We start from the raw sequence: 27700 nt of genomic DNA on the forward strand, positions 1-27700 counted from the left end.
CTGTACTATGTTAGGGTACTGCTGTACATGTACAGGTCTGTACGTACTATGTTAGGGTGCTGCTGTACATGTACAGGTCTGTACGTACTATGTTAGGGTACTGATGTACATGTACAGGTCTGTTCATACAATGCTAGAGTACTATGTTAGGGTACTGCTGTACATTTGTACAGGTCTGTACTATGTTACGGTACTGATGTACATGTACAGGTCTGTACGTACGATGCTACGGTACTACGGCGCATGTACAGGTCTGTTCGTACGATGCTAGAGTACTGCTGTATGCTGTTAGTTTGGCTATTTAAGAAACAAAGATCTTTGCAGTATTTATAAAATCTGTAACTATATACGAAAAAATGCTAGTCAACCTGAGTTGTGTACAGTACAGGATATCCACACATGTACACTAAACATTGAGTTGCCACATAAATGTTGATTTCATGTTTACAGTATGTTCCTACAAAGGCATTTTAAAAAATAACAAGGTAAAAAGGAGGAAAAAAAAGGACCGTCTGCAAAAGTTCAAAGTATTGAGTAATGTTGCAATGTATGCACGACAAAGCAGTGATAGATAGTCTCAATCCTTGGAGATACTATATAATATACAAATTATATGCAGTTCTATTAAACAGGAAATTATAATACTCCTTTGGGTTTTAATATATATTGGTGTCTAATTGGGTGAGTGTTTGGGATGTTTCCTGCTTGCCAAATATCTTTTGGCCTGACCTCAACCAGCAGTTGTTATTTCCTCATTTCACGGAAACTATCTAAAGATTGGTTTTAAGTTACGCAGACATTTGTAACTTTGTTTGATTGTTTTGCACTACAGATTGCGGAACCCAATGGCGAGCCTAGTTGGAAGGCAAGGTGGTACACCCTCCTTAACATTTTAAGCGTCGTCCGGGAGATTGATGAATGCCATGAAATCCTGCCATGCTACCAAGTCGGCGGCGTCTAAATACCGCGACGAGAATGGTAACGTCAACCTGAACGAGCGAGCTGCCGGAGCTTTGTCGCCGCCGCGGGTGACAAACGGCGAGCGTCATCCTTCCCAGGAGAGTTGCGTCTCTTCCAGCCAATGCTACAGCTTGGAAGATGCCAAAGGTCGTAATTTAGGCCGGATGCGAGAGGCGGCCAGGAACAACGCAGAGGATGGTTCAGGAGACAGGAGAAATTTACAGAGGAAGCGTTCGAGTTCTTGCATCGCCCTGAAGAATGCTTTCTCGGCTCTCTACAATGCAGAGGATTTCTGGAGGGAGAGGATTGCTTCCGGCTTCTTCTCCGTCGTGTACAAGGTATGGTACAGTACTTAGCTGTAGTTTGGAGGGAATTAATTGTCCATGTACCTGACAGTGAGCTATACTGTATATATGCACAGTAATTGGGTTTACGTTATAATGTGTAGAACTACTCTCAAACATAAATTTGTACATTGAGGGTCATAGTTAGATGTGGACATCATTACATAGTTTGTACAGTGATGTACATAATACTACAGGTACTGTACATTTAGCATGTATACATGTGTACAGTACAAGTAGTATTTCCTTTGGTATGAGTATGAGTACAAGACTCTACAAGCACTAGTTATTATAGAGTAACATGTAAGATTGCATAGTTTATAGATTTTCAAAATCCCTCGAGTACCTGCTCGCAGTGGCGGAGCTAAGGGTATTGGTCAGGAGGGGCGAGAATGCTCTGTAGGGGCGCTTTCGACACTATCTAAGCGGAGCGCCACCACAGGTTGGCACGGAGCGTACAGGAATTTTTTGAGTATTAAAGATACTCCCTGGATCGCTGTAAATGACCCTTTCCCGGCATTGCTAATTTGCAGATAAACAAAGAATAAATAGGTGTCACCGCCAACAAAATTTGACAAATGTCAAAAGGTAGATGAGAGCGCAATAAAAAGTCAATAATAGTGAATAAGTTAAAGGTGGTAAAAAGCTGGAAAGGGCTCCAGCAGTCCATTTGAGTCTTTCAGGGGGGGGGGGCATCCGCCCCCCTTGACTGTATGGACGCTCCGCCACTGCCTGCTCGAGTACAATTTTATGAGGGCGGCGAATATAAAGAGTACATGCAACTACTGTATGCTAGAAGTACAAGTCTGAATACGGACTTAGTAGTACAAGTTGGGACTACTGTACCGCATACATTTTTCGCTATTTGAATATCAGATGCAAGTTTGATAACACTTCATGTTGGCCGATGTAGAGAATTGATATCCTATTCTTCCATTTGCAAAATCTTGCAGCAAAGATGAAGTGGTTGAACATACTTTAGTTCGAAAATGTTCGATATAATAGTCTGTGCTAAATTATATGTAATGATCGCTCTACATGAGAAGCATTAAAATATAAATTATAATCCATATATGAGACACTACAAAAAGACAGGCAAGAAAGATAATGTGCAGTATTGCTCTGTTGCTATGGGAATACAATTTTGCAAGACAAGATAAATTTGATGAATTGAGATTGCTTTTGATAGTATCAGTGGCACACAGTCGACCAGAGAAATCAAATTTGGATAATGTATTACGTATTATATTCCCTAATGTTTCTTTCTTAGAAAGCCCTATTGCAACATTATTTTAACTGTTTACTGCAAAATTTGTGGCCAACCGTCACTCCTTTTGGTCCGTCGGTTAATCACTCACATCTATAGTTGCAAATATTTGTTTCCACAGAGTGGGTAATGTTTTACAGAGAGTAGATAGATGATACATTGGAAGACTGTTTGTTTTCTGGGCTCATGTACTTCACCAGGATCCCACATCCTGGTTCCCTATGTACATCCTGGTTCCCATTTTAATGATTGATAAACGTCACATTATACAATTCATGTATCTTCCCTGACATATTTATTCAATTTCAATAGTGATTAATGGGTGACAGTACTTGACCCTCAAGTGCATGATATTTGTGGATTATTCATTGACAGGGTTTTTCTTGGCCATTGTCATATATAGAACAATCTTAAGGTTGGAGACGACCTGTGCAAGACTATATTTAAGTGACAATTTTGTCGTTCTGCTTGCTTTCGATACTTTCGATATATATCATATTTGAAAGTCTCTTTATTTTATTATTTATAGAGGTTGTAAGCTGCATCACATGTTGCTTTTTAAGTGTTGACAAAACAGGTACAGAATGGTTAGGAGATAAAAGTCTACAGAGATCAAGGGGGGGGTGGTGGTGAGGGGGGAGGGGGAGAAGGGGTTGTGCATTGGTCAGAATTGACTGTTTAAGGTCCTTGCTGGAAAATTAAGGCTAGTGCTGTCACTGTGACCTATAAGTTATAAATCGATTGTAAATTAACCTGCAAGTATGTCAGTGAGTACCTTCCATAGTACCATGTTTAAATATTATTAACATTCCTGCGACAAGGACTGCGAAAGAACTCCAGGTCGTTCTGAGTGCAAAACAGGAACGCTTCTTGAAAGTCGGACCTGTTAGTCATCAGCGCTTGTGAGGCTGTGAGTTGCGATGGAGATACTTTGCTCATATATACTTTACCTACAGTACAGTATGTACAGTACTGCATGGTGTCTACCATCCAGAGACTTGCAAAGGTCATCATGGGCTTCATAGCCCAGATTCTGTGACAGTGACTTCAGTGACATTACCCCTACTGTACCTCCAGCAAAGAAAGTTTGTTAACAAGAGACGAATAGTACCAAGATAGGGATCTGCTGAACTGGAGGGCTTGTATTCCCGAGGCAACACAGATTCTATTACCTTGTAGCAACATATCTGCTATTGGCTTTGTCAAACTTTGTCCATACTTTTTTCAGGTCAGTCTTTGAACTGTTTTATTTCTGTGTAATGATATGACCCAAGTAAATGGTAGTTTTCTATTTTTGGATTTTGCACCATACACCCTCCCCCCCTTCCAAAGCCCACCCTGCCATCACCTCCCAAACACTGTCATGACAAATTAATAGAGTAGGTTGATAGTCTGGCAGTTAAAAAATACTTTCAAAGATGTTATCAGTTTTTGGGGTGGGGGAGGGTGGGGGAGGGTGGGGGGGCTGGGGTAATCTGAAGATTTCAGTCGTACAGGATACTGTATGAGCTATCAGGATGGAACAAGAAAAACTTCTTTGGCAGTAAATGGATTACTTGACAGTACAAAAACAAGATTATTATGATGACCGAACGTTTGGATGAATCTCTGATTGAGACAATATCATTATAAGGAAATGGATGAAAGGAGGATGTATTCTTCTTTAAAGTGGTACTATCATCCTTTGTAATGGCACAGACAAAAACAAATAGTTTGACTTAAAGTCCCAGTGATGCAGTAAGCCGTTTTGTTACATAAAGGCAAACAGTGTCAATAATGATGTTAACACCTTTGAACCCTCACACTTTAACAGCCAAGATGAAAGATTACAGATATGGAAAGTACCCTGAAAACTGTAGTTGTGTAGATTTGGAAGGGAGAGAAATTAGATATTGTCCTGTCTGTGAGATGTAATATAGTGGGGCGGGGGGGGGGATTGGGATTGTGGGAGAGGGATGGGATAGTGCTAAAAATGTTACCAACTTCCATGGACTTGGTAGATTGGAGTTCTGAAGGAGTTGGGGGTAAGAGGATCGAAATAAATACTAGACGTAAATTATAGAAAAAGGCATGCACTTAAATACTTAAAACAAAACAAAATCAGTTGAACATACTGTAAGTAGGTGGCAGACCTGTGTAAAAATCCTACTTGGAGAGAGAATCAGCCTTCACAATTCCCCAAATTTGTCAAGCTGCGACGTCTGTGTTTTTGTCAAAAGAGAATCGATTCGGCCGGCAGTCTGATCCATTGTCCAAGCTTGTACGCACAGTTTGCTGACACTGCCATTTCAAGTATTGTGCTGGTTGGTATTGTGGGCCTGTGCACAAAGGTTCATTCTGGTAACATTGGACACCTTGCAACTATCTCTCCACCTCCAACCTAATCCTTTCTCTCTATCCACATTCAAAACACAAAAAAACGAGCAAAACCGAACAGAAAAGTTCAGAAATCAACCATTTTGAATTTGAGCTGGATGATTTCCTTGAACTGGAAAAGTAGCCAAATATCCGATCTTTGTTGTGTATACAGTATTCATGTAGGCCTACTGTACATGTTGCAAGTAGACAGAGATGTAATAACTGTCGATAATCTCATATATGTTGCTTGCTTTGTTTGGTCATGATCTGAAAAGACCTGACAAGTGGATAAGAATGTCTGTAGAGACTATGAATTTCTAGAAAGGACATTTTCTTTTTGTCTAAATTAAAACAAAAGGACAATATTCTTTGAACTGGTGCATATTAGTGACGTCGCTAAGACACAACCTCGTAAAGTGGTTCCGGTGCAACATGCGGCGGTATTAAACCGCTCTAATTTTGTCACGAATCAAAGTCTGACTTTGTTTCGGGTACAAAAAGGTGGACGCCAAGCTAATTAACCTGACATCAGGTGTTAGCTCACCCACGATAGTAAACCATATTTTTTAAAAAGAGCTTAAAATTAATAATTATTATTTACGGAGTCGGCTCGTCCTCGAGCTGTGGAGAGAACCTGTTTATATATTCACCTACTGCACATTGGAAGTTAAAACCCCTGGAGTGGTTTGTAGGGTCTTGGATTGAACTTTTGAGAGAGAGTTTTTCCAAGGTTAAAATAGTTGATAGTAATCTCTGTCACTAGCCAAAAGTCCTGAACAGATGGCAAAGAGGAAATAACCTCTTAGATGATGTATTAGACAATTCACTATAGGATATATAAACACTTACAAGGTCATGTGTACCTTCAGTAGAGTGAACTTTCTAAGTTCATAGGTAGATCTGTCCCAAAGTTGAGCGATTGCCAAATGTTTCCCCCCCACCCCACCCCCCTCCCCCCCAAAAAATAATACCTTCCGTTAGGTTCTGGAGGTCCAAATTATTCCCAGGTTATCAGATTCATGGATTAAGTTGGACAAGTTTGGGTCAAACATTTTATGATGGTGACCATAACATGGGTGCTGGAGTAAGGTGCTAGTGTGAAGGTGAGTAGCCAGTATTTGACTTTAAAGGAAATTTGGGGATGGGGGTGGGAGTGGGGATTAGGGTGGGGGGTGGGAGATTCTGATGACCTTTAGATAAACCTGTAAATAACAGTGTTTTATATGCATTTCATTGCCACCTTCATAGTAATTTTCTTCATTGCGAGTTTTTAACATTTCCTGGATGGTGGAAACCTCCGAGAAAATTCTTGTGGAAAGTGTTTATACTTTGATATGACTTTGAGCCAATACCAATGGTCTTTAAAGGCTAATTCAGCATGGTATATATGTATCATAAGTACTGTATTTATCAGTGTTTGCACGGGTTATCCGGGTACCCGGGTACCCGCCCGACGTGAAACTACCCGGTTCCTAATTTATTACCCGAATCCTAAGCAAAGTGTGATTTAAGAAAAAAATTGGCCAAACCGACGGTTAGGCAGATTTCCCATTGACTTAGTGTGGTGTTAGGCTACAATGTGGTCGAAGATAACAGCAATAACGAAAGGGCCCGCTCGACGCGTTACTACCCGGTTCCTAATTTATTACCGAATCATACGCAAAGTGTGATTGTTTAAAAAAAAATTGCAAAACGATGGTTAGGCTGATTTCCCATTGACTTAGTGTGTTGTTAGGCTACCATGTGTTCAAGGATAACGGCAATAACGTAAGCTTTCCATAGATATCTTATAACTGCGTCACAATTTCAGCTAATGAACAGATGACTAGGCTAGACTACCCCTATTGACTTAGTGTGGTGTTAGGCAACCATGTGGTCGAACGTAACAGAAATAACGAAAGTATTCCGTGGATGTCTTGTAACTGCGTCACAACTCCAGCAAATAAACAGATGGTTAGGCTTAGCTAGATTTCTCATTGACATAGTGTGGTGTTAGGCTACCATGTGGAAGAAATTATTATTTATTCATTCGTTTATTTCAAAGAAGGAAAGGCTGACAAGGAATTTTATGCGATGTTTATGGATTATAGACGGGATAACTAAAAAATAGTAATCGCAAGTGGCTTTTTACTAACCGTTTATTCCATATGCGATCAAATTGCGCCAATCGCGCAATCTCGCGGCTAATGCGAACCCTGGGCCTGCATAATAGATAGAAGTAGTATTAAAAACTGCTTAAGAGCTAAATTGGATATTTATATGGTTTGATCCAATAGACGTGCACGAGCTAGCATAAGCAGCGGCGGCAGTGCGATCTTTGTAGTAATGCTAATTATAATTAAATAATTTATTAACAAGTTAATGAAAGAAACAGAAGCAAATAAAAATTATTGAGGGAGGGGTTTTATGCCTTATCTTACACCTACGTATTTGAACATGAAAACATTGTCAGTAGAGATCATAATGCATTTATTACTGCATCCAATATGTAATTTCTTGAAAATCGTGATACACGAGCGTTAACAATTTTTTTCCGGGTACCCGGATACCCGACGGGTAACGGCCCTCGGGTACCCGGTTCCCGATTTTTGGACCCGTGTAAACACTAGTATTTATTAACCTTGTTAAAATGAGAGGCACAAATGTATAGACCAGCAACATACATTTCAAACAACTACTGCCAGTAGTCATTAAACACTTTAACGAACCACAATTTAATATGGCTTGTGCTGTAAACAACTAACAGTAACACAATACGGCGATATCCTAAGTTAAAGGCCATACTACCAGTACTACTAGTAGGCTTGTATCACACAAACAATTAGCGAGAAAAAATGGCGAGTAAATTTAACGTTTCGGCGAGTAGAATTTTAGACTCCGTCGCCGGTTGGCGAGTAGTTAAGGAAAAATTTGTCGAGGCCTGACTACTGGTATAATTTATGTGCATCCTTCTTTGGTTAATGAGGCTCCCTGAACATGAAATCTCACATTCATACAGTAATCTGCTGTCTGCACTGTTTTTATAGTACATATTAGCCAAACCTGTAGGCAAACAACCAATGTCTGGAAGCATGGCATAATGATGGCCTCCTCTCTAAGGTAACCGGTGCTGTGGCCGAGTGGATAAAGGCGGTGGCATTTGAAGCAATGAGGCTTAGCAATCGGGAGGTTCGGGGTTCGATTCCCGGCCGGGTCATAGTAAGGTGGGTTTTTCATCCAAGAGCAATCTACGGATTTTCCCATCTGATATGATTTTCTAAATTGAAAAGATTCCAAATTTGAGTTAAAATGTTGAATTGGAAGCCACCAGACGTGTACAGTAAGTTGTAATCCATAAGCCCTTGCGAGTTTCTCCCACATTTGTGGTCGCAAGCGTCGTAAAAAAAAAAAAAAAAAAAAAAAAAAAATGTTGATTAAATCTTGTTAGAACCTTTATGATGCTATGTGCAGTGCTGTACTTGATAGTAAAATTCCGTATGTAACAATGTACTATGCAGTAGGTGGTAAAGTAGTGCAAACTTGTACTGTATGTATACAGTATACACACACTGAGCTCTCACTCTGTGAAAGGAAACGTCACAACTCTTCTGAAATTTTGCTTATTATGACAAGTTATAGTTACTGTACTTGTTTCCTCGATTAAATCTGTCTCCTTACAACCTTAGCACCCTTGTTCTACTGGCCTAGAATGAACTGGTAACCTATTAACGCTGAGGGCCCTCAATATCCGGACCTTTCCGGATACAACAAGTTATTTACACCTAGTGTGCTGGAGTCACCAAAATGTTGAGAATATAATCCGATTGAATAATTGCTCACTAGCCTTCACTTGGTGAAGACATGACCTTTGTACTGCAGAAGGACATGAAGAAATATGTACCGTAGAACGGTATATAAAAGCAATCTTACTGTACAGTTTGATCAACTTCAAAGCTTATTTTGTGTGATACTGGATGATGAGTTTGCTCAAATTGATGACAGAAAGCAAAACACTGCCTTAAATAAATGATGCATCATCTCTGTACTTAAGCTATTGTACAATAAATAAGTAGTGTTGCACACAGCGTAGTTGTTGACGGAACAGTTTTTTACTACGCTGCGTGCAGTAATTTGTCCAGTATCGCATACTGCAGCTAACTCATGCCACAAATTGGTCATACAGTTGCAAAAATGTACCCTTTAGGTTAGTGGTCGATTTTAGTAGTAGTACTGTTAGTACATATTGATATACAGTTGCAAAAATGTACCCTTCAGGTTAGTGCTCAATTTTGTATTAGCAGTAGTACTGTAAGTTCCGTATCTATATGAATTAGGTAAAATTCAGTGCCCGCAAAATTTTTACACAAGGTTGGAGGCAAAATTATTCCCTTTAGTATATAATATAAATATAGAATTACTCTTACATCATAGAACTTACTAAACGGAACAAGTAATAAGCTCTACACTATGTTGATTTCTAATTAGTGTAATCTGACCTAGTCCTGAACCCGACTAGGAAATGAAATGGAAAGAAGGAAAAAGGTTGGCAAGCTCAGTGCTTTTCTTGAGAGTATTCCATGAGATGTGCAATTATAAGCTGAAGGTTGTTGTTAATCTGCTACCTAGAGCAGTTTTTGTCTTTGTGACCTCAGCTAGTAGTGGGAGACTCAATGCAAGGTTATTCTAAGTTCAGTGTAATATTAATGCTGCTGCTTCACACAGCAATATACGGATTGTAAGCAGATAACAAGTAACTGAATGCATTGTATGGTAAACAGTAGTACTGTAATCAGATAACAAGTAACTGAATGCATTGTATGGTAAACAGTAGTACTGTAATCAGATAACAAGTAACTGATTACATTGTATAGTAAACAGTACTACTGTGTATTGTTTAGCATATAACAAGTAACTGAATGCATTGTATGGTAAACAGTACTACTATGTACTGTAAGCAGATAACAAGGAAATGAATGCATTGTATGGTAAAAAGTACTACTATGTACTGTAATCATATAACAAGTAACTGAATGCATTGTATGGTAAACAGTACTACTATGTACTGAAAACAGATAGCAAGTAAATGAATGCATTGTATGGTAAACAGTACTACTCTGTACTGTAAGCAGATAACAAGTAACTGAATGCATTGTATGGTAAACAGTACTACTGTGTACTGTAAGCAGATAACAAGTAAATGAATGCATTGTACTGTATGGTAAACAGTACTACTATGTAATGTAAACAGATAACAAGGAAATGAATGCATTGTATGGTAAACAGTAGTACTATGTACTGTAATCATATAACAAGTAACTGAATGCATTGTATGGTAAACAGTAGTACTATGTACTGTAAGCAGAGAACAAGTAACTGAATGCATTGTATGGTAAACAGTACTACTGTGTACTGTAAGCAGATAACAAGTAAATGAATGCATTGTATGGTAAACAGTAAGTAGTACTGTAAGCAGATAACAAGTAACTGAATGCATTGTGTGGTAAACAGACAGTATTCTGCATGACGCAGAATAGATATACAGTATATTATTCTATATGGTAAACTCTGTACATATTGTATTATGCATTTCAGAATTAACCATATTGATGGAATACTACAGGGTATTGAATGCAATGTCACTGGTTGATTGCATCCTGCATGAAACTTGGCAAAATCATCTTCTTTCTCAGCATCGTAATTCGAGCTGCATTGTAAACAAAGTTTGCATCACTTTAATAGTCATAGCCACTACTGTATACCGTATATTTATGACATTGTAGAAGTGGAAGTACATTATTTGTACTCAGCAATGTAAACAGGAAAGAATACGAGAGGATCGATAGTAGAAGTTATCTTTCAAGGCCATCATTAAGGTGACAAAGCAACATATTAGTAGTGTACATATAGTTGCAATGAGTGCTTCTTTTATCTGTCTTAAACAGATTAGATTCTCCTCCCATACCACCCGCCCCCTACCCCCTCCCCCATTCCATCCATTCATGCATTAGCAGCTCACTGAGGTAAACTATTCATCCTCATGTTTCATTTTTCTTTTTGCTTCAGGTGAAGCATCGCTCTTCCGGAGAGGTTCTGGTGATGAAGATAAGTCAACAGACCAACACGAGAGCAAACAACCTCCACGAAATTGAATTACTGAACCAACTGCATCATCCTAATATTCTCGGGTATGCATATAAGTGCCACCCAAGTCGGCAGAACTAAAGACATGTTTGTTTTTTATTTTTTTCAGTTTGGTTCCTCTTAAGAAGACTTTCTTTCCTCTGCCCTACTGAAAGTCAATGCTCTCTTTGATGCAACAGTTCGAAACCAGATCTGAAAGCTAAGCCTCAAAGTTGAATTTTCCATGCTGTAATGTGGCCACTTATGCTATTTTATTTCTCTTCTCATATACCCGTCTCCTCGGCTCTGATCTACTGTACCTACAGCGCAGTAGCTTGCGAATGATTAGGAAGCGATCGAAAGATGCCCAACCATCAGCTCCATGTTACAGTAAATATAGGAGAGGCACTTGATTAACCACTCGTAAATTTGAGCTTTTTTCATCTCTATGAAAAGTTTCTGTTTCCGTCGAAAGTTCAAAGTTCTGACCGTGCATATATTATAGTGTCATGTGAACAAGTGGGGGGGGGGGGAGGGGCGTGACGGGAAAGGAAGAGAAAGAAAACTTTTTGTTTAATACAAGAAACTAGCTGTAAGCAATTGTTGTGTACTTTATTAACTGTACAGTATGTACGAGGATAAACTGAAGCATCTCTATGCGGTTGTGTAAGTCGATTTGATGCAGTTAGTAAGTACAGTGCAAATACGTGTAGGTGACCATACTGATTTACAAGATCTGTTTATTTCCACTGGAGGTGTTAAATTTCCTGTAAACTGATTGCAGGATGATTCATCATCATCACTATCCTGATATAGCTAGGTCTCCTTCTAGAATATAACTCCAGAGAGAAAAATGAAACCGGTTAGCTTGAAAGGTTAAATATAATATATGGTTATGCTATAGGTTCAAGGTGTAATTTGGCTGTGGGAACAACATGCTATAAAGTGGTTATGCTATAGGATCAAGTATCATGATATAATGTGGTTATGCTATAGGTTCAAGGTGTAATTTGGCTGTGGGAACAACATGCTATAAATTGGTTATGCTACAGGATCAAGTATCATGCTATAATGTGGTTATGCTATAGGTTCAAGGTGTAATTTGGCTGTGGGAACAACATGCTATAAATTGGTTATGCTACAGGATCAAGTATCATGCTATATTGTGGTTATGCTATAGGTTAAAGGTGTTATTTGGCTGTGGGAACAACATGCTATAATGTGGTTATGCTATAGGTGCAAGGTGTAATTTGGCTGTGGGAACAACATGCTATAGGATCAGGTATCATGCTATAATGTGGTTATGCTATAGGTGTCTACTGATGTATTGCAACATTCTAGGTTAAGGATACCCTCATTGTTCTAGATCAGTGTTAGGTGAACTTTAAGACCCACAACCCAGGATCTTCCATGAGGACTGGTGCCACCCACCCACCAAAGATCCCTTCCCCCTTCAGAATCGTTACTTAGTATGCATGAAAACTGTAACTTAGACTATGGACTAGATATCGACAAAAATGACTTCATCGATCTCAATTGGCAAGCGCCGAAAAACCGTAGATAAAGTTCGAACATCTTGAAATATGCTGTGACCCACCGCCCGCCCACCCACCCACTTTTGGGTGGCGTCCCATAGTTTGCAGACTTTCGCTCTAGAAAAAATATCACTTGCATACATGCGTACAGGGACATGTAAAGAAAGTACGTTTCACCACCACATCAAGATATTCGTCTTACATACTGTATGTGCTGTGCATTCTTGTATCATTAGGAATCCTCTTAATGGTGGGTCTTCTCCTTGCATTTGACCTGTTTGTGATATCCATGTTATGTAGAGTTTCACATGGTATTGATTAGACCATGCAGCAAGAGATCAGTGGCTGAAATCTTTGGGGAAATTAGTTAAATGTTTAATCGGTTCCAACTGGTAGCATCTGATTAAATGCTATGGGGGCCGACATGGAAAAATTAAAATGGATCTACCAGATGTCTCAAATTTGATTCTATCAGTTTGAACATTCTAGTCAATGTTTGCCAGATTATTATGGGTACTATACAGGAATAGAGAAAAGGGTCTGGGGGATGAGAAATAAAAAAGTCAAGAACAAACTGTAGTTGATGATCGTCATATTGGACCCGCAATGCTAATGACCTTTAGAAGCTAATTCAGATGATTTTGTCAAGTTGCTGGAAATCCATTGAACTGTGTAAGATTCAAGGTATAGAGGATTTTCTTGTTATTTTGTCACCATTTGACTTTGATCTTGAGTATCAAAAGAGAGCTAACTTCAAGAGCCAAAGACATTTCTCACTGTTTCTCACTCATCATCCCGCAGAGGTGACTCATTTAAATGATATGGATATTGAGTTTGCCTATTAATAATGTACTGGAATTCCATGTTACTGTTAATACCATAGTAACAACAGTATCATTTTTCTTGTTCTGTTATCTTAATGTCATCAGGGGTTAAAGAAGCCATTTTTTTTTTTCCAAATTTTTCATATAGAAACCTCGTCAAAGACTAAACGTAATAAGTTCATATCAATATTGTGTTTTTTTTTTTTCTTTTTTTTTCTTGCTTGCTTCCTTGCAGGTTAAAAGGTGTGTGCATTGAAGAAGGTCAATTACATGCTCTAACAGAGGTGAGTGAGTTTTTCCTGTTGCAGTTAATTGTAGAGGAAACCAAGCTATAATTAGCTACTGTACATTGTATAATTTCGAGACCTGGACTAATGCATCTGCCATATTAACAGAACTTAAACATTGATCAATGTATACTGTGGTGCATTCTAAGGGTAGAGTGCTAACACTGAAACGATATTTGTGTATTTTATTTGTGTTGTTGTTTTGTGTTGCAGTCTCTGAACAATATGTGATTTATTACTGGTTTGTCTTGTTTTGAGATTATTATTGTGCTACTGTGTACAAACTAAAGATGAACTTGTAATTTCTTGTTGTGTCGTTATGAGAGTTGTATAGAGAGTTATATAGAGAGTTATATAGAGAGTTATATAGAGAGTTATATAGAGTAATAGAGTTAGAGTTATATAGAGAGTTATGAGAGTTATAATACCTGTGAAGGAAGTAGAACAGCGGGGTAACATGAATTTGTATTTGTTTGTATGAGATTGTACAGTACCTGTCCTTTGAATGGCATTAACACTGAAGCTGTAAAACTAGTGTTATGGAATGATGCCTGGCAAGTATAATGCAACATTAACACTGAAGCTGTAAAACTAGTGTTATGGAATGATGCCTGGCAAGTATAATGCAGCATTAACACTGAAGTTATAAAACTAGTGTTATGGAATGATGCCTGGCAAGTATAATGCAACATTAACACTGAAGCTGTGAAACTAGTGTTATGGAATGATGCATGGCAAGTATAATGCAACATTAACACTGAAGCTGTAAAACTAGTGTTATGGAATGATGCATGGCAAGTATAAGCACAGTATAAACACTGAAGCTGTAAAACGTTTTATGGAATGATGTATGGCAAGTATAATGCAACATTAACACTGAAACTGTAAAACTAGTGTTATGGAATGATGCCTGGCAAGTATAATGCAGCATTAACACTGAAGCTGTAAAACTAGTGTTATGGAATGATGCATGGCAAGTATAATGCAGTATAAACACTAAAGCTGTAAAACTAGTGTTATGGAATGATGTCTGGCAAGTATAATGCAACATTAACACTGAAACTGTAAAACTAGTGTTATGGAATGATGCATGGCAAGTATAATGCAGTATAAACACTGAAGCTGTAAAACTAGTGTTATGGAACGATGTCTGGCAAGTATAATGCAACATTAACACTGAAGCTGTAAAACTAGTGTTATGGAATGATGCCTGGCAAGTATAATGCAGCATTAACACTGAAGCTGTAAAACTAGTGTTATGGAACGATGCATGGCAAGTATAATGCAGTATAAACACTGAAGCTGTAAAACTAGTGTTATGGAAAAATGCATGGCAAGTATAATGCAGCATTAACACTGAAACTGTAAAACTAGTGTTATGGAATGATGCATGGCAAGTATAATGCAGTATAAACACTGAAGCTGCAAAACTAGTGTTATGGAATGATGTCTGGGAAGTATACTGTAATGCAACATTAACACTGAAGCTGTAAAACTAGTGTTATGGAATGATGCCTGTCAAGTATAATGTAGCATTAACACTATTAGCTGTTGTTGTTGACAGAGCAGTAGAGCAACAGGTATCTATATATTATCATATCAACACTCCATCTTTGTTAGGCAGCGAGGTTCCACCATCAATATCTTCGATAGTAAGTCTTTTTCATAGATGGTACCATCTTCTTTAGATCTTGTTTCCTCTTATGTAAGCTGCCAAGATGGGGGATATTGTAATTATATATCTCGAAAGGCACTTGGTGATGGTTTTTCAAAATATCACATTTCATCGCTTCGTCTTTTATTCTTGGCATAAATACCTTACAGTTGAACTGTGGAAGGCTTTCCTTTATCGGTCGCTACCCACAAAACTGTTTGTTTATGATTATGGGCCAAAAACTTCCTTCCTAAAGAAATGCAGTTGACGTAGATGATCTCTTTTCAGATCATGAACAACCAGTGTTTAGTCTGTTACCAAAAGGAATGTTTATTATGTAATATGTAGACAAAGGTAGTTAATTTTATGTTTATACCTGATTAAATGGTAAGCATTCTACACACAGAGTAGTTTTTGTCAGAATGCATCTTAAAGAATCTCAAGCATCACGTCGATGGTTCACAGGCGTTCACATAAACACAATTTTTTTACATAATTCTATAATTCTTCTGAACATGAGTTTGTATGCATTGAATTCAATGTAGGATTTGTAATGTATATATCGTCAGTATACAGAGAAAAAAAATCAATACGGAATGGGGGACTTGGCAGTATGAAGGTGCAGGTCCTTGATCCTCTTTTAGTTGTAACATATTTGGTTTAAAAGAGACATTTTCAAGCTTAGGTAGGGAAGGTTGAAATTTCTAGTGGGGAATCTATGAGGATTAGGGTGGAGGGGGGATGCTAAATTCAGCTGAATATGTACAACTTGCCCTGAAGGAAAGCAATGAAAACAAATGTAAGTGTTTCTCTCAAACTCATAGTTTTACAACATCACTACATCACAACCAGAAAGTGTCTCATTTGCAGCACATCAGGCATTACATGGGGTCTCACATCCGGCATCACATCCGGCATCACATCCCGCACCACATCCCGCACCACATCCCGCACCACATCCCGTACCACATCAGGCATAACATCAGGCACCACATCCTGCATCACATCCCACACCCCATCCTACACCACATCTTGCATCACAATATTTAATGGATACTTTAGAGCCTTATTGACTGTTGACGTGTAAAAGAGTAATGTAATCTAAGCATGTGGGGGAAATATTTATTTTCCTTACTTGTGGTTTTCAAGGTCTGTTCACTTGTTGTTTATGATATATTGAAATTGGAAACTATTTATTTCCACTTCACAAAAACATAAACAAAGTGAACATATAACATTTGAATATACAATACAAATACATTCCATAGGAATTAAACAATATACAAATGATGTGAAGTGGGAGAGACCTGGCAGAAGCAGAGCTAATCTAGGCCAGAGCTTATGTTTGGTACCAAAAGTGAACTTGAAGTGAGCAACAGTATTGATATACTTGTTTTACTTCTGTTCAAATTTCTACCCTAAAAGTGGATGCATCTCTTCATGTTCTTTTGGTAATGTATAATCTTCACATACTACTGTATCGTACTGAGGGTTGGAAATTAAAAAAAACATTAGAGTGAAAAAATACAAAAGGGCAAAAAGGAACATGTTTTTTGTCAAAATATGCCGATCTATGACATCACACCTGCTTGCTTTCACCCTCGGGTACAGGGTGTGATAACTGTCCAACCAGCGATCTGAGATTTTGATTTTTTCGTTAACGCAAACCTTCAGCAAGATATCTTGATGAAGTTCCTCTTACAGGCCAAAACTAGATTGGAAGACTGGGACGCAGGTTAGACTACATATCATCGACAGTAGAGACAAAACAGTTCCCTCTCGGCTATTTCCTAGAGATCAATGGGTACTTGCCAATTTGTAGACATGATCTGTGAGATGGTTTTGGAAACAGGTGTTACTTCCTTTCGAGAGTGTGACAACAATATTAACTGGCATCGTGCAAGAGGAATTGCTAAGAAGGAAAGAACGCTTATCAAATATAAATCACCAACAAGTTCTGTGTACGCTGCGTCATGGGGGCTTTTTTTTTTCCCCCCCGAGCTATCTTTGACAACATTGGGCTAGAACACAAGTCTGTTGATATCCTGTTGTTTAAACTCGAAAAGAAAGGAGTAGGATTGACACAGGATGCGAAGGTCACTGATTGATTCCTGCTTCTTGAATTTTCCGGTTCTTTTGTTGCAGTATCATATCCACAAGAAAGGAAATGACACAACCATTTGAAAGGTTATAAATTACCAGAAGTTCAATATTTCTGTAACTGGCTATAACTAGCTCAGTCATCGCTGATCGGTTTTATATCCCATGAGTTTGAATGCTGCCCTTAATGTTTGGTAGCCGGTCTTGTCATCAATCGACCACATCTGCCATCTGTGCTATTGTTTTTTTTTTTCGTTGTTAGGGTTGTGTTGTTTTGGGGGTCAAATACATGTCAAGTGGAGAATATATTTGTCACTTGCATTTGATTCCACGCGTATTTACACCCAGTATTTAAAAGAGAAACTTCAAAATTGTTGGGGGGTATTTTTTTACCCCCCTTGATTTGAAATGAAGCATGAAAGTTCGGACTGATGGACAACTTTTGTACGAAACTTCATTATTGAATGGTATCCAAAGGTCATCAAAGGTCAACACAGAAAGTAGTTAACAGTACATCATGGAGAACCATTTCCCATGAAGCTTTCAGAGGGAGGTTGGTATAGATTGTACTTGGGACCCTGGGTTAGTAGTTTATTTCTGAAGAATGTAATAGCTGCAGTAAACACTGAATGTTGCAAATGTTAAACATAGTCTTCACATTGAATGGTACGATTTACTTCGCTCCTCGCTTACTTGTCTCCTCGCAACCTTTGAACTCTCGTTCTACTGTGCCTAGAATGAACTGGTAACCTTTTTAACACTGTGTGCCCTCTATGACTGGACCCGTCCTATCAATGCCTTTCCTTCTCATTCTACCACCCAAAGCGCACCAGAAAGTTGGTTTTGTGCATTAGAACAAGACTGCTAAGTTTGTGAGGAGACAGGTAAGCTCGTCACTCAAACCCGATAAGTTTTTTAATGTTGCTGATACAACTAAAGTCATATTTCTTTGACATTTGGAGAGCCTGTTCACGGAAATTCAAGCTACATGTTGACTTTGTACTTAATGGTTAATCGTGTTAATATCTGTGCCGAGTGTCTTGTGTCAAGACCGTTACAAGGAAGACTATCAGACCGGGCTATTCATTATAATTGACATATATCCAAGGATGAGACTTTCCAGAGGCCTCATAAATAGTGCACAGTGCAATGAACTTTTAATACACACTGTCATTTAGACTAACAAAAGCTGCCAAATCCTTAAAATTCACTATAGCATCTGATGTACTTTACAGTAACAGACTAATAGTAAGAATATTGTTCTCAAAATTGTGAGTTGTCAGCCTGTGCATTACAATGCTGAAAATAGCATGTTTGGTTTTTGTTATGGCTTTTTAAGTTATATTTGATGTCTTCTCTCTTCTTTTGCTTTCAGTTTATCAACGGCGGGAATCTCCAAGAGTTAATCTGTGATGACAGGGAATACCTCTCGTGGCCTGTAAAATTAAAATTGTCCAACGATGTAGCAAAGGGGATGAAGTACTTACACTCCAAAGGATTTATGCATAGAGACTTATCATCTCAGGTTAGTATGTTTGTCATACTCCCAGGAAATGAATGGCAAGTGAGGTTGTCTCCTGAAGGATAGCGGTGTACAGCCTGAAAGTGAGGCTGTCTCCTGGAGTATAACAGTGTATAGTCTGAGAGTGAGGTTGTCTCCTGGAGTATAACAGTGTACAGCCTGAGAGTGAGGTTGTCTCCTGGAGTATAACTGTATAGTCTGAGAGTGAGGTTGTCTCCTGGAGTATAACAGTGTACAGCCTGAGAGTGAGGTTGTCTCCTGGAGTATAACAGTGTACAGCCTGGGAGTGAGGTTGTCTCCTGGAGTATAACAGTGTATAGTCTGAGAGTGAGGTTGTCTCCTGGAGTATAACAGTGTACAGCCTGAAAGTGAGTTGTTTCCTGGAGCATAAGTGCAGCATTTAGTGACAATGAAAAGATTGGATGAGGGAAATATCACCATGGCTTCCTGTTAAGGTTGTGAAAATTTTCATTATACATGTTAATATCACCAGTTAAAGTTTCATCATCCCTGCAATGTTCTGTCATGCTTAGATCCCAGCATCTATTCCAGTAAGGGAATACAAGAATTCAACATGATATTAAATTTAATATTACAAATGTGTGTATCAGTTCAATTCAGTTGACAACCTGGTGATATGATAATTTCTTTCCTCTCTCTCTTTTTGAAAACACTTTATTTCAGAATATTTTAGTAAGAAGAAAAAACCTTGATCTTGAATGTGTAATTGCTGATCTTGGACTTGCTGTAAGGATACCAAAGTAAGAATCTTTCCTTGCTGTATTCTGCATAGATTTACCTGTTTTTTAGGGTTTTTTTTGTGTGCGTAAGTTTTGGCGGTATTTTATCTTAAAAACTTCAAGGTAGAAATGTTGGAGGTTGGACTTAACCAACAATCAGGTAAATAAGGAAGCAATTAATGCACTAAGGAAGGAAGTGAGTAGCAAACATGAAATCTGAAGCACAGAGTAAACAAGCAGGAGTTATTGTATGTAGTTGTGGTTAGGATACTATGTACTGATTAGATTGATAATGACTACAATACATGCTATGAGGTACTTGTACACAACTAGTTTTATACTGCTGACATCTGAGAAGAGTCTGTTATTTAGAAATTTTGTGCTTTTTTATTTATTGTGGTAATATTTTCAGTCAATCAGCTGGATTGAGGATTGCAAAAATATTTATGAGAAACCCCAAAGCTTAAAATACAGCTTGAAATAAACAAGAAATTGATATTAACGTTTTCTTCATGACACAGAAGCTGAGATAGAGTAACTGTAATTTCTAGTGTTGGCATGTTGGTAGCTTGATGACTTGGAAATAAAGCTAATGATAAATCTGTGGGATTCAAAACTTTGGTAATAATTGTAGTAAACCAGGAATGGGCTCAAAAAGGGATCATGCACACCACAGTGAAATTTTGGTTCCTGCTCCACGGGCCAGAACACTTAAGGATGTGACCGTACTGGGTGGTGGGCCAGTGATTTGGGTATCATACACTATGATAATTTTGTTATTATAAGCTCATAGGATCAAGAGCTCTACGTGTGCATTGATACCCATCTATAAAACGTTGAAATATCCTCGCACAATTTAACCCTTATAAGCCTGTGCGGCCGCACAAACGCCTCAAAATATACATATTTCATCTACTTCTGGCCACAAGAAGTTCCCGCTAGAATGGAACACCGGGCCCACTTATCTTACATTTTTTAAATGCTGGTAGAATTTTGGGGGGAGCAAACTAAGTTGGATTTTATTTAAGGACCAAACAAAGATGTAGGACCTCCACTTAAATGATGCAAGGGATTCGTTCTGGGGTTATGAAATGTTGAAAGCATGTTGGAAGACTCCTCATTTGAGAACTTGCTTGAAAGCTTGTTTGATCTCTCCTCCATTGCCTGCAGAGGTTGTGAAAAGCCGACTTGATGGTCTCAGAAAATTGCGTCAGGGTGAGATGCGGACTGCAACTGCACTACCCCTGCCCATCCCCCCACTAGACTAGACAGTGTGTAGCACAAGCAACACAGGCTCAGCTGATGGTATATATCCACAAAGATCTCTTAGTTAATTTTGAGAGTCGATATCCAGTTATTTGTGAATACCAAACATGGCTTGGTTAGAACGATGTTTAATACACCTGCAACTATAACACGAGGCATAAACGGCCTAGATTAGGATTCAGGAGCATCGATTGTCTGTATATATGATGTCACTAAGCATTCTTTCTTCTGTTTAATAATCGTAGAAGTGAGAATGAAGTCTTACCGGTTGTCGGGACGCCATATTGGATATCACCTGAGTGCCTTCATGGGAAATTTTACGATTCCAAGGTAAGCCACATGTTTCATTAATGGATCTAGATTAGCGGTCCGTCAAAACTTCTAGGCCCACAGCCCCATGATCTAGCATGTAGAGTGCAACAATGACCTACCACCACCCCCCCCCCCCCCCATCCCTGAAGTCCAACCCTCAGAATCAATGCTCAGATTTCATGAAATCTAGCTTGGACAATATGTACTGAATGTTTAAAAGAAAAAACACTTTCAAATCCATCCATTTTTTCGCAAGGCTTCAAGATCTATAGATAAAATTTCCGACGTCTGGATAAATTCCAGCGACTTACCTAAAGGTTCTCGCAACCCGCTTTTGTTGTTGCACCACACAGTCTGCAGACTGTGGATGTGGACTAAAACATTCACCAGTGTGCGCAACATACTCCATTTCGGAGCGTGTGTATGACAAGTTTCAGGATTTGGGAGTGTTATTTCTACTTCCTGTTTGTTACAACTAGTGATAATTAAAGCTATGCAGCAGACTAAAAAAAACAGCTCTTAACCCTAACGGTAGCATCTTCTGTAACTAATGGTTTAAACTGTGACTTTTCCCAACATTACATCAATGTTCATATACTGGTTCAACATTTAATTACAACTATTAGTATAGGTTTACACATCTTGGTACTACTTATAACTTCCAGAAGGAAGGCTTTAAACAGCAAAGGCTCATCAGCCAAAGCAGCTGGACTACCAAGTTTAGCATCGATTTTTATGTTACCATGCATGTTAGTTTGAAGTAAATATGTTCACATTTATCCTGGAGTGTACGGAAGTTTTGAATTGTCCTAAGGCCCTTTTGCTCTACAGAGTGCCTTTATACTTGAGGCAAAGATTCACCATAAATCCAAACAAATTGCAGGTTATATTCTGTAAAGAAAGATAAAAAACAAACCACAATGCTATCGTTTGAGGATAAGTTGGTGACTTTGTGTCCACAATATTCTTAGTGAGCTTAAATCTTAGGTTCCAAACATGTTTTCGATCACTCTGTAATATCTCCCAATGTGGAATTTCACCAACTCAAGTCAGATTGTTCAGCATATTAACAATAAAATGCTTTTAAAAATTCTCACAAGAAATTTGACCACCCTTCAACCCAAAAATGGAAAAAAAAAAAAAACCTAAGTATAGACTTTTAGTAGAAGATTTTGCTGTTATTCATGTAAATTATCAAGTAATTAGTAAAGTAATCAACAGTATGAATGCAACATGCGGATTGCAAAAATTTATCTTCCACACGGCTGTACGGTGTTGACATCTACTGTAGGAAAATTTTGAAAGACGATTAGAGGAAAGTGATCCTGTTATAAAAAAAAACCTGTTTTATCTAAGTACTGCAAAAAAATTGTCAATCACATTTCAAACCTTGCAGGTACAAACCGAAGAAGAGCCTGCTCAGAAATGGAACCTGTCGGGCCCTTTTACCCTGTAAATGCTAGTAGAGTTTTGTGGGTAGCAAACTTAGTTTAATTCATTTATTTTGTTTTATCGCCAATTGTGTACAATGGGAAAGGAAGTCTCCTATAAAGTCTTAAAAAGACTTAACAAAGTAGGAGACTCCTTGGGAGAAAAGAACAAAAACTGTACAATTATAAATAATACAGAATATATGTAAGGATTAAATATACAGTAATAATATCCTGATGATGCTGAGATGAATATGTGAATAGATTATATAATACTAGTACGAGTTAATAAATTCCTTTTTCAAATGTCTGGTGAATGTGGGTTTTGAAGTTATAGACTTCAACTTTTTTGATAGATCATTCCAAATTTGTATTGCTCTATTACGAAGACCGAAGTTCCCTAATGTTACTATGGTAAAAATTGCAATGCACGTTGCCGGCTTGTCTTGATTCTCTGTTAGGAACGAACAAGATGTCGATCGACACATGGTATTAGTTTTGGCTTATGACACGTTTAATGCTTGTTGAACACTCCTCGTGTGAGAACCTCTGCATAAATGCATCCTTTGATCTCTTCTTCCATTTTGCTACAGTGCGACGTATTTTCTTTTGGGATTATCATGTGCGAGATCATCGGCAGAGTAAGCGCTGATCCCGAAGAACTGCCAAGGAGGATGGTGAGTCGCCGCTGATCTTTGGGACATTTGTATCTAATCCGTTGGCTGTTGTGTGTATCTACATGGTTATTACTGTTTATGAACCTGAAGCGTTGCATGTGCAAAGTATCTTAACACATTCAATAATCGCTGTTTAAAAATTCTTGTGATATTTAAAAATAAATGTCATCGCTTTCCCCCCCCCCCTCTCTTTGAAATAAAAAATTATATGAGCAAACCAACATAGAAATTTGTATTCTTCTTTTTCTCCTTTTAGGATTTCGGTTTGAATGAAGCAGGGTTTCAATTTCTGGCCGGTGAATGTCCTAAGAATATGTTTAATATCGCAATACAGTGCTGTAAGGTAAAGTATCTAACACATCTTCAAGTGTTACTGATTTTCACGCAGGTACAGAATAATTGGCTAGTTCGACATGCAGACGATAGACCGAGAGATTTTTGAGGGACCCACGCAACAGATTTTACATCGCATTTAAGGGGAAAGTAAATGCGGTGGGGTGTAAATGGTCTGGCTCTTCATTTATGCACATCATGACGTGGAAACATTGTCAGTGTATTTCTAGAACTGTCAGGATGTTCATCCCTCTGTCCTACCTATCCAACCAAAGTACTAGAAAACAAACATAAAAGTACTGCAGGGTCGATATGTAGTACCACATTAGGTTGCAAATATTACAACATAACTTACGCATCCTTCTGGATATGTAATATATTTTTGGCACTGTTTTCTGTGAAAAGTAGATATTATGTTTCATGGAGTTTGCAAGAGCTATCAAACACCTGAGCTCTGGTTTTCCATATATTATTTCCCCCCCCCCTTGCTCAATGAAGAAGGTATGTATGTGTGTAGGTACAGTACTGATTTCGCTTAACTCCCGTTAAAATTCGTTAAAAGGAAAATAACCGAATTTCCACGTTTTGTCATCGAAATTCCCCGATTTTTATCGAAATTCCACGAATTTTAACGATTGGTTATTTCGGTCATTTCCTTCGTGGAATTTTCAACGATACGTTGAAATTCTTTTTTAAACGAAATAGAAGGTCAATGTGTGGTTACGAGAAACGTCGGAAAACGAGCAACTTCGTTTATTAGTATTGATTAGACTTTAGAACAGTCGTTTGAAGGCAGGAATTTTCTCAAGAACATTCCTGTACTTACTGAGTAGTGACACTCAAAGAAACATGTAGTGAAACTGACGGGGGACGTTTTCTAACTGTGAACCCCAAACACAGTGACATAAGTCTTAACTTCGCCAGGACGTAAGAGAGGTTGCAGTCAAAGCTATGTACCACGAGGCACCCTTCCAGATAAATTATGAGTGCTGTTTAACCATTTAAATAACAATGAATGGACATATAAACTTGGTTTACTTGCAGATTACGAAAAATAGTTATTTTTTAGAGATGTAAATTTGGTTTTTTATTAGAGTTGGAGTAAGAAACTTTGTTTCTGAGCGAAAACATGTAACTTGAAGCAAAATAAAGATGCCCCGCCCATTCTGCGAGGACGCTTCCATTTTTCGAAAAGGCGTTTTCTCTTTTTATTTTTTCTATTTTGTTTACTTTTAAACATGAAAATTATTTTAAAATATGTAAAGAACTTAGTAATGTACTGCAAACTATCTATAAAAACAAAAAAACGATGTTTTAGGCATGAATAATGTGTTTAATATAACTAAAGTAGTAGGCCAATAGTCATGAGCTCATGATGATAGTGTCGTCAATTCGTTTTCTCAGTTTATATTTGCGACATATCACCCGTGTACATCGATCAATGGCATGGTGAAAACCCCGTGTGAAAATATGTTGACCCCAAAAGACGCAAATGGCCGTTCTAGAAAGTACCGTCATAACATTAACAACACAAGGCCAGTTTGCTCTCTCAGGTCCGCACGTGTACAGCCATTTTTTCACACATGATATTATGCTGTGCATGCATTGCGGGCGCGATTGCGGCAAACATAAAAGAAAATGAATGAAACTGAAAAACTTACGATATTTTTTCACAAATATTGATGCTTAGATAAGTGCTTCCTCACAATCAACGAGCCGCCCTAAAATTCGCTCCGCTTACGGAAAAACTTCTATATATATAACAAATGGAAAAACCCGAGTTTTTACACACATAATTCCAACTGACATTGGTCACAGAACATAAGTAGGTCATTGACATTCGAACTTGGCAACTTGCCCAAGTTCATCGCACCATGGGAACGACACAACACATTGAACATGATGTTATATTCTCCCGCCATCTGGACGCCGAGTGTAATATGTTAATTATGAATGGTACTGCGCAGCGTGGTTAAATCTTAACCTATTGCGACACAAATTTTGGGAAGCTGTTGTTTGAAGTAACTTTTGTATCAAATGTAAGGTACTGTATCATGTATGTGACCAGGGGCGTAGCGAAGGGTTTTTTGTTGTTGGGGGGGGGGGGTGTGGAGAATTTGATTTGCCGACGGATCTGGAAGTGGTGACTGAAATGGGGGAGGGGTCTAAGGGGACACCCCCTCCCCTTTGGAAAATTTTTAGTTTTGAAACGTCCTTAGATGCAATCTGGTGCATATTTTAAGTCAAATTTGACTTGCCGACGGATCTGGAAGTGGTGACTGAAATGGGGGAGGGGTCTAAGGGGAGGGGGACGGCGGGAAACGGCGTTTAAACGTTTAACCGACCGGCAGGGGATACGGTGAAACGGTTAGCGAAATATCTGATAGGTCACACCCTTATTTAAACACACACAACAAAACGCCCTTATTCAATGAAAATATACTGAAAACCATATCGCAAAAACACAAAATCGCTTATAACTCGAAAACGGAAGGAGACATCGACTTTTGTCGGCTGTATAGGGATTTCCTAAACCGAATTTTGATGCGCTCTATCCACCTGTGTCATTTATGAGCTTCTCTGACGTAAGCTGCAGTACGTAATTTCTCTGTACCAGTTCCGCGAAATTTATTTACGCAGTAAACATCGTTCATTATGTTTTCTTTCACAACGAATATTCAAAGTTGTGCTCCACACGCTTCACAGATATTGTTTTATGTCGTTCATTTTTCAATTCTACTTTAAAATTACATTTTCGAACGATGCATTGCATGCCTTATCAAGCATTCCTGATTAGTAAAACTAAGGAAGGATATTCAAATATATATTATTTTCATTTGACATGATTTTATGAGTTGTTCCACTTGAAAAACGATGATAAAACCGAAAAACAAAACATTTACTTCTCATGTGACGCATACCGGGAGACTCATAAAAACTCCCCCTACTCATTAAAATAAACTTATACATGCCGTCAGGCCAGTTGAAAGCCCTTCCCAGTAATGTTTGATCAGCTCTTCCCAATATACAATACTCAAATAAGCAATGAAAATATATTCATTTTCCACAGAAATCTACCCAACGTGGGCCCCAAGACACTGCTTTATTTTCTTAGTAGTCATGGAAACAATTGTTTGCAACTCTCTTGCTGGCCAGGTGTTTTCAAGTTTTATTAATAGCACGACTTTTGATTGGTTCATTCAAGATAAACTTTCTATCCCTGCTGGATTGTTCTACTTATATATATATGAATGAATATTTGGTTTTCAATTAACTAAGTAACAGATAACATCCATTCCATTACGAACAGTAGGGGTAAAATAATGTTTGCTTCTAGAGGCAGCCAGCCATGAAGGTTCTGCGGTGCTAAACCCCCCACGAAGATAAATACTATGCTAATTTACATAAGGTAGGCGTGAATTTGACAAAGCCAAGTTTATGATTGGACGAAGCCTTTCAAAAAAGTTTGGTGGTGGGGATATCCAGGGTAGGGAATGCACATGTAAGCAGCATACTACAGGTGGCCCAGACCCAGGCTGCGACCTTACCAGGGCAGTCCATCTGCTTTCGCGGGCAACTTACAGTAACGGGTTAGGGGGAAATAAGTTTTTTTTTTTTTTTTTTTTGCGTGCATTGAAGTCGGGGGAGATTTTTTGGACGGAATGCGCTCTCAGAAAAGTTTGAAAGTGAGTGCGGTTCTGTAGTAAACGGTACCGTAGTACGTCAAGTAACACAGGAATTTTTTGGAAATAAAGATCTCTTTGATATCCAGCTACGACTGTTTCATTGTTGATATTTTTTTCTTGTTTTTTCTGACACTGCGTTCCTTGGTGAGTTAACTTAAACTTATCCTAGTTTAATACTAGCCTATAACTTAAGAGTCATAGAATGTGCTTGCTACGATCGACCAAGACTAGTTTTTATTATCCTAGCCAAATCATTTTTCAAACACCTAGTACAGAACTTACTCCGTCTTATATACAATCACACTT

The 27700-nt window shown here is 38.4% G+C and overlaps 1 protein-coding gene across 1 annotated transcript in view; it reads left to right on the forward strand.

The window, feature by feature from the left end:
- Window positions 1–748: 748 nt before the first annotated feature.
- LOC139978974 (dual specificity testis-specific protein kinase 2-like) overlaps window positions 749–27700 on the forward strand; it is a 33227-nt gene continuing 6275 nt past the window's right edge. The window contains exons 1-8 of the mRNA XM_071989594.1: window positions 749–1298; window positions 10972–11093; window positions 13623–13671; window positions 18804–18953; window positions 19635–19711; window positions 21202–21286; window positions 23292–23375; window positions 23632–23718. Coding sequence (XP_071845695.1) covers window positions 915–1298; window positions 10972–11093; window positions 13623–13671; window positions 18804–18953; window positions 19635–19711; window positions 21202–21286; window positions 23292–23375; window positions 23632–23718 — 1038 coding nt within the window. The 5' untranslated portion in view covers window positions 749–914. The remainder of the gene's footprint in view (window positions 1299–10971; window positions 11094–13622; window positions 13672–18803; window positions 18954–19634; window positions 19712–21201; window positions 21287–23291; window positions 23376–23631; window positions 23719–27700) is intronic.

Source organism: Apostichopus japonicus, chromosome 2, assembly GCF_037975245.1.
Source record: "Apostichopus japonicus isolate 1M-3 chromosome 2, ASM3797524v1, whole genome shotgun sequence".
Lineage (NCBI taxonomy): Eukaryota > Metazoa > Echinodermata > Holothuroidea > Aspidochirotida > Stichopodidae > Apostichopus > Apostichopus japonicus.